The sequence below is a fragment of the Belonocnema kinseyi genome, chromosome 5 (genome assembly GCF_010883055.1).
Source record: "Belonocnema kinseyi isolate 2016_QV_RU_SX_M_011 chromosome 5, B_treatae_v1, whole genome shotgun sequence".
NCBI lineage: Eukaryota > Metazoa > Arthropoda > Insecta > Hymenoptera > Cynipidae > Belonocnema > Belonocnema kinseyi.
The window spans coordinates 70,958,864-70,967,539 of record NC_046661.1 but is presented as its reverse complement, the minus strand read 5'-3'; the positions used below and the strand labels follow the sequence as shown (position 1 = coordinate 70,967,539).

General features: G+C 35.4%; 1 protein-coding gene across 5 annotated transcripts in view; it reads right to left on the bottom strand.

The window, feature by feature from the left end:
• The window catches only part of LOC117173207 (glucose dehydrogenase [FAD, quinone]-like), a 164,928-nt gene that overhangs the window by 62,251 nt on the left and 94,001 nt on the right, over nt 1-8,676 (bottom strand). For all 5 annotated transcript variants that reach the window (XM_033361651.1, XM_033361650.1, XM_033361652.1 and 2 more), the window contains one exon: nt 2,600-2,808. In XM_033361651.1, the coding sequence (XP_033217542.1) occupies nt 2,600-2,807 (208 nt within the window). In that variant the 5' untranslated portion in view covers nt 2,808. The remainder of the gene's footprint in view (nt 1-2,599; nt 2,809-8,676) is intronic.

Genomic DNA, 8,676 nt, shown 5'->3' with positions numbered 1-8,676 from the left:
GCTTAAAATTAGGCTTGACAACATATTAACTTTTATCATGTGCCCAAGATGAAGAACGTATGGGTACACGCGAGGATTAAATTAAAATTTTTTGGAATCGAAAGAATATATTTCGCAAATAAATGTCTAATTCCACAGATGCCTGTAGCATACAAAATTGCACATATAACCCTTCATTAATTCCTTTGCTGTTAGGCGTTACAGCCAGGGTTTCCATTAAAGATTAAAGGTTTTATAAGTAGTTATTGTAGGGTTCGAATGCTTAGCGATTAATAAAGGTTTCTTAAGCCCTTTTAGCATCCAGCAATATGTGCAAGGTACATTATATTGTCTTTTGTGTAGGTGTGTAATAAATTAAGTGTAATAATAATTATAATATCGAAAATAATTTGTTTCTGTTGTTTAATTGCATTACAAGATTCTGCATCTGCTTCAATTTACATTTTCCGAAACACTAATATTAGAATTTATAACTTGTGGTCAAAACATGTTATACCGTCTGACGTTTTAAACACTATAGAGGCGTTCTGCAATGTAGTAAAAATAGTTTGCCACATTATATAACCAGACTTTTTAAACTTCTACTAAACTGATATTTAAGTCTTGAGACAAAATTATTTGACTCAGAAAGAAGTTGAGAGACTCATATGTAACTTGAAGGCAATCTAAAAAGCTTCGAAGGCATTCGAGGGTCATTACTAATGAGCTTTAAATTTTTCATATTGTGTATATTATTTATTTTCACGGTATTTATTTTTTATATATTAATAAGTTTGTTTATCTTCATTCATTACCTTCTTTGTATAGCGAATCGAGAATTGTTTGCTTTTTCACAATTTCCAATAGTTCACTGGATACTTGTAGAAAATAATAGTTTTAATCTATTTATGTAACACTGTTGTTGTAAAGTTCTGATACTTAACAGTTGTGAGCTGTTTTGTCCCAACCTATCTGGAACTGTAATCTGGCAATTGTGAATTTTTTTTTGTTAAAACTCTTTTGACTTTAGCGAAAACTTTAGCTCTTTTTTTGGTTGAATACATTAACATATTAATTTTTCTGCGATCAAAATTTCAATTTTTGAATTTTGGGATATTGAAAATGCTTTAATTTTAGTAATTTTTACCTAATCTAACAAAGATATTAAGCTAAAATATTCATATTCTGTGCACTGTAAATTTTTGTCCATAGAATTCTTAAATATTGAAAAAAGTGGTCTCAAATATTTAAAAAATGCTTTAACTTTTTGAATTTTGATCAAGAATGGCTGGTTAACGAATTTGATCTTTCCTTTTACATCCAAAAAAGAAAGCTAAAACACAATCCAATTCTATTAGTCTTGTAAAAGTTATCTGGTATACAGACGACGACAATGAGAATAACGACAAACAGACAGACATCGACGTAAAAACTTTTTTTTCTGACTCAGGAGGTCCCAAAACGTCGACATTTGATGAAATTTACGAAAGTAATTTTTCATATAAAATCAATACCTTTCTATTATAGATTTGAATGTACATAAAATTCTTTTTTTGCTTTTTTGACGCCGTGTAAAATTTTAGAATGTTGTCTACGCCCTTTTGAGTTTTGACCCTTCAAGTATACTTCCGTGGATCAAGACAAGTCTACCCGTATTTATATTATCACCGCTACAGCCATAAGTACAAGAGAAGTGTGTATATTTCCAATGTTTAGTTGGCGAGACAGCGCCATACATCATGGTCTTGAAGACATATTGAAGACATTTAAGGAAAAATCAAGACCAAATATTTTTACCCGGGATATAGTGAATTTCTTCGAACTAAAAACTATACTCGAGACTAAATTCATCATGGAAGACTTGCAATAAATCGAGAAAGAATAATTGTTTGGAACTTGAACATTTATTAATTACTCTAAACATTTAACGTTGAGCAATGATGAAATACTAGACTCTTCAATTGAGCATATAAAAATGTGTCAGTCGCGCAGTTTTGACAAGCACACCACCAAAGCGGACACAGGGAAAATCTATCCCTGTGTTTGCGCATCGAGTTCGATGGCAGCGTAAAATAATTGCTGTTTAATTCGGTAAATCCTCCTTACTTCCGGTCGGCATTGTACGACGGACAGTGACATATGAGTACACATGAACTGCTTTGCACTAGACTTGTTATAAATTCGTTAACCGTCTATCTGTATCGTTCTATTTCGCAGTTATGGATTAAAATCGATAACCCACACTAAAGCGAAGATCCAATAGAATTTGGTGAAATTATTCGCTGTCAACTTACTTTGTTTTTGAATATTTCACATTTATTCGCATTATGTAATCAAGTTCTCCTAAGTAATGCAATTTCATTATAAATCATAATATGATTTTTTGTCTGCTTATGTTACTGTCCTAGAAAAGATACTTTTTTGAAAAAGTTGATCAATATTGCATATAAAGCTGAGAACCTATGCTGAAACGCTCTTTAGTATGCTCACAGAGCACTTAATAAGTCAATGCGATGGTAATCACCATCATATTCAATTTTAGAAAGGTTTAAGCTCTAATTTTCAAATTCATAAATTTAAATTGAAAAAACTCAATATTATTATTTAAAAATTTACTTACCACCAATCACTATGAAGTCGTAATAATTTTCAGCTGGGTTTACAGGGATTACTCTTTCACATAGCTGTGAAACTTCTCTGTTTGTCCGTATAAATGTATCCAAAAGGGTCATGAATAACACAAACTGTGATCCTGGGCAGCCTTGAGTTAGCGGTGGGCCCAAGAAAGGTTCCGCACAGTGGGGTATGGAAGAAAGTTGGTACGACATTCTACAAAAGAAAAATTTTACACTTAGTATGCTATCAGAAAAATCTGTCACGGAGTATGAAAAAAGTATTTTGAGGCGCTGATTACAAATAGCACCATAAAAATACCCGCAAATGCCATTTTCAGGGTTGATTGAAAATGTGAGCTAGCTGGCCAACAATAGCTGGAGGTGAATGTTTGTCAGCATACGACACGACCTTTCTCATTTTTGAATTTTCATTGAATATAAAGTTTGGCTGCGCTTCTATTTTTTTGGTCACAATTAATTCCTTCCTCAGATCTTTTTGTGGGTCTTGTTGTATTGAAAGCAAACACTCGTCGACCGTATAATATGCGCCTCAAAATGCACTCGTATAAGTGATTTAGCCAAATCAAAGGTATGTGCTACCATAAATCAACGTCAGAAAGTGGAAATATTGGGGAAATTCGCCTGTATATACCCGCTTTAACGGATTCCAATATATCGGATAAGGTGCTCCAAAGGAACGAGAGAGAAACGAGAGAGAGAGGCGCCTACAATGTCAGCGGAGCTGTGCTGTTCACAGTTCGGCACCATAAGAAGCCACGAGCAAGAAGGAGAACTAGAATGGTTTGGTGAGTCCCGATTGACCGTGGAGCCTAGTGAGGGTACCCCTGGAAGTTTCGGTAAATCGGGTCTCCAGTTTTCATCTAACATCGAATCGTCGGCATTTCTTCTTTTAATTAAACTTAATTAACTTAACTTTAAAACTAAAATATAATAAAACCAGTGTAAAAAACGAAACAAAATTATTTTTTATTGAAGTGCTTTAAATGTTTTATAATCAGTGCATTCAGCTTATTTTAGGTGATTTCTAAATAACGTTTTTTAAAACTATTAAAGCAAGTTTAACCAGCTAATCTAGTTTGGAACTTCAAATTTCCCTAAATCAGCCAAAAATCCCCACGAAATTTCAGCGGTTCATGAACTTAGCCAACACTAGCCTCCTGCATCGTTATATATGCATATGATGGTAGTTCTCTTACGATTTGAATTAAAAATGCCTGTGAAATTCATGCTGCAGAACAAAAAATAATTCATGAAAATATTTATTTTAATATGACCCACATTTAATTTTGAGATGCATCTTGAAATCATAAATTCAAATTGTTAAATTGAATTATTTAGGTTGCTAATATTACTGATTTTATTATTTCTTGGAGTTTTCAAAAACTATTTGTTTTTATAATTACCCACGTATATAATAAATAAAATTAATAATATTTAAAACCTTAATGACAAAACATTTTAAGCAAATACATGATGCGAAAAATTAATAAAAAATCTATGTCTTATGTTTAATGTGAATATAAAAATATTTAAAATATGTAAAACTATAGATTGAATTGTATAGTGAAGAATCTTTAGACAATCAGGAAGTTCAAAGCAAATAGAAGGAGCACATGAAATTGTTCTAAAAATAATATTTTTATATTATTTTTTAAATCGCCGCACTGATGTCAATAATAAAGTCAGACTACATAATCAGAGCGTCGCGCCGCCTGTTGGAGTAGTTTCTCCACCATTTCCCTTGCGGATCGCAAGAGAACAGAAACAAGAGAGCCATGAACAGGGCTGGGCAACACCATTTATATACTTCTTTCGAGAGCCACCAGGATACACCGTGTCCTGAACATTATGTTCCCTTTGTGAGCAAATCAAGGAAATCGAGTTAATAAGATGCATTATGCCACTCTATAATAGCCACCATATGGGAAAAAATATTTTACTTTTATGCTATAGTTTATCTTCTACATTTAAAACGTATTTGTCTCTTAAGGTCTTCTCCTTTTTTAAGGGTGCAAAAAAATACGAAGTTTTTGCCAGTTTCGAGCAGTTACATGGTGCAAATCAGTTCTAAAATATAAAATCATAACTTATAAAATATAATCAGAGAAGCAAAGGAAATTTAAGTATTGATAGTTTTAGATTTTTAATATAATAAATTATCATTATTTATTTTAAACTTCAAGTTTACATCATTCTTTTCAATTATCTGAGCATTTCGTTATTGCTTTTCCTCATTAGCAGTCCTCTATGTTTTCAAATACAATTTATAATGAAAAACGAGAAAGTCGCGCAAATTCATGTAACTTATTAATAACGAGGCAAGTGGGTCTCTTCTGAGATGTAACAAAATTCCCAAACAGATTATACGAGATTAAACTAGTATACCATTAAGCCATATCACTTTCGGGGTGAGCGTGAATCACCCGATAAGACAAGCTTTTCTGTTGCAATGGCTTTTTATATTTCTTCGAATTAGGGTCTCATCCATACACTCTAACCATTCGGTCTGCCTCTGGGTACATTGCAATTTTCTTCAGCACAATATACTTGTCTCGTCAGTCTTTCATCTTTCAATTTGCTTAACATACCTAAACCATGCCAAAGATTTTCTTTAACATTTGTCAATCAGTGCCTCCACTAAAACACATTCTTTAAGGATTCTTTTATTACTGACGATGTCCATTAGCATTCTAATCGTACATATTGTGCACGAATTTCATGCCAATCGCGTTAAATTCACTCTTATCCTTCTCTTGGTAGATACAGGCTCCGCTAAAATTTTTTTTTATGTACCTGCGTTAATTTTTAGGCTCATGTTCTTCATGCTCGTATCCAGTTTGCTTAGCATTCTTCACAAGTCTTCGAATGACTACCATAACAACCTGCTGATGTGCCAAGGCTAATTCATGCATCCTCACTCTCTCGAGATCCACACCTTTTTCGTCAAGGAGGGCCATTCTCCGATACTTGTCCATGAACATAATGAATAACATTTAAGAAATAAAGTGTCTTTGCCTGGCACCCTGCATAATATTAAACCAGTCACTCAGTGGTCCAATAATCTTCACACTCGCTTTGCTACCTACATATGTGCGACTAAAAGTAAAAACAGGACATATAAAATTTGCCAGCCAAAATTGAATTCATAAATCTTTCGGAGTAAAAAGGGATCGAACAAATCTTCCGCTTAAAAACGGAACAAAATTTCTGCCGAGTAAAAATTCAACATACTGATTCTCCGAGTAAAAATGGAACACACGAGCGCACGATTGGAGGAAGGGGATTCACGCACGGATGTTAGGTGAGGATAGAGGCTCGAACCGTGCTTAGCTTTGGATTATCATTTGATAAAGACTCAAGAGTCCCAAATGAAAAACAATAACAAAAAATCTGTCCGCTTCGCGGGAACATTCTCCTGTCGCGCTTCGCGTGCAGCTCGCTTCGCTCGCAAATTTCAACGCGCGATGGTTGAATCTTCCGCTTTGCGCTCGATAATAGGGTACCTCGCGCTTTGCGCTTGGACATAATAACTCCTCACGCTTTGCGCTCAGATATTTATTATTTGCATTTTTAATGCTAGAATAAAATTTTATCAAAAAGATCTCTTTTGGATAGCAGTATTTTTATATATTATTTTTTATTTTCAATGTTAGTTTTCATGAATAATATAAATAGTATAAAATAACTAGTCCTATCAAGAAGTGATTTTTAATGAAATAGTAGATCTTTTTTGGGATAAAAATTTTGGTTAATTCATCTTTCTTCGTAGCCTACATAGTTTGACCACAAAATAAATTTTTTTTTCGATTTTAGTTTGATTTGATTGTTGGACCTTTAATTATATAAATAACCGCATATAGAGTTTTCAAATTCGGAAAAAAGTGGTCTCAAAATTTTTCAAAATGCGCTTACTTTTTCAATTTTTATAAAAAATAGCTGGATAACGAACTCGTCCATTATTTTAGGACCTAAAAAAACAGTGACCTAAAAAAAACATTGGTGTAAAATTTTGAACAATTCTAATACTTTCTCAATCCTAAGTGATGGGAATGTAAAAAGCAAAATACAATAGTTTACAAAAATAAATGATAACCGCTATTCTGATTACAAAATTAATTAATATAATTATTGTTTTTGATGGAAAAAATCGACATTTTTACGAACCGAAAATCCAAATTTTTGGAAATATAAATTGCAGTTGCTCAGAGCGAAATATAAAAACTGTGTAATGCTAAAGAAATATGCGTAGCATAGTTCAGCAAAGGATACAAATGATGAAAATGTAAAAGAATGTTTTACAAATCAATGTTGATGTCTGACAGCGTTTTTTAACGTACATTCAGAAAAGTTTCACAGCAATATTTAATTTAGAAAAACCTCAAGCGGTAAAGTTACTCCGTTCGTAAACAGGGGCTGTCTAAAGATGCGAAAATACAATAATGTGTATTTGGCAACAATTCGTATAAGCAAATGTAAGGCCGAGCTCCCTGAACCATAGATTTTTCATTAAACGATTTCCGATTTTTACATTATTATGTTAATTTTGTCTTCGAATATTTCTTTAACTAAAAGCGGTCAAAAGGACTCATTTCAAATGGACATACACGTAAAAAATTAGTTTGTGACTCTGGAATACCAGGCGACCTCTCAGAACAACAATGACAACACCAAACATAGTTGTAGTAAGTGCGGTTCAAAACAACAGAACGCGCAGGGCTCCCGACAATGGGTCGGCCAACAATGCCGACCAATCTAGAGCTGGGGGAGCCAATGAATATGGATTCAATGCGATGGATGGGCGGGATCTCGTGACCTTTGGGTGGACGGAGCGACTGAAACACGACTTGCTAGATTGCTACCATGCGAGTGTGGCCCGTGAACGGGGTTACATGGCACGGCTGCATGCTCTGTGGTGCGAGGAACACCCGGAGCTATCGCACTTTTCGCATCAACGTCTGCGAAACCATTCTGAACTACTCCGTAAAAGGGGCTATGTCAACGGAACGCCTACTCTACCACAGCTAGAACAAACCGGCAACAAAGAAAGAGAGGCGACACGAAGACCAACTGCGGGCAGGCATCCAATAGATGAAGAGCGATGCTCTACGAACCGGAGAAACATCAACACCAAGGTTTCTCTCAAGCCTAAAGATCTGGCTGAAATGGATGACGAACTTCGTCGACATTTTTCCGGAGAATCCGACCTCTGGGCTATCAATTATTGTGTGTATAATGCAGCGAGAGCTTTGGCCGATGCGAACCGTAAAACAAAACCAACGGCTGATCATAAGACCAAAAGATGAATGCATCAACTTTCCATAAAGATAGGCTGGGGAAGACAGTACGCGTTCCGCATTCAATGTGTGATTGACTACATCACATCTGGCAGAAATTTTACCGCCAAGGTTCGAAAGTTCGCGCGCGAACTCCGGACCCGTTATCACACACTTAACAAGTCAAAGGTGCTGACCATCAGGCAGCATATTGTTGAGAGAATACGGATACTATCTGACGCTAAGAGAAGTCTAGAGCGGAGGGAGAGATGGGTCAGAGAAAATCAACAGTTTCTCTCTGACCCATCTCGACTCTTCCAAGACCCTCCAGTTACTGTCGAACACCCACCCAAACCTGCCGAAAATAGGCAACTTAGCTGACCCGAAGAACTACAGGCCAATAACTTGTCTGAACACGATCATCTGTCTTTTGGAAATCTTAAAGGTTCATCCGCAAGTAGTTGGGTGCATAGAGAGATTGATGCCGCTTTGGAAAACCAGATTTACTGTCTCACCTGGAAAAAATCGTGTGACAACTAACAAGGTCACGTTTCAGAGAGGTGTCTTTCAGGGCGACACCATGAGCCCACTCCTCTTTTGCCTTACTTTATTTCCACTATCTCTAGCACTTCGCCATTCCGACGGGTACTTGTGCGGCAAACCTACAGATCGAAAGTACAAGGTCGCTCATGTATTTTACATGGACGATCTTAAGATCTATGTTAAAACAGAGAGCAACTGCATCTAGCTCTGGGGATTGTCGAACGATATACTAAGGAAATTGGAAT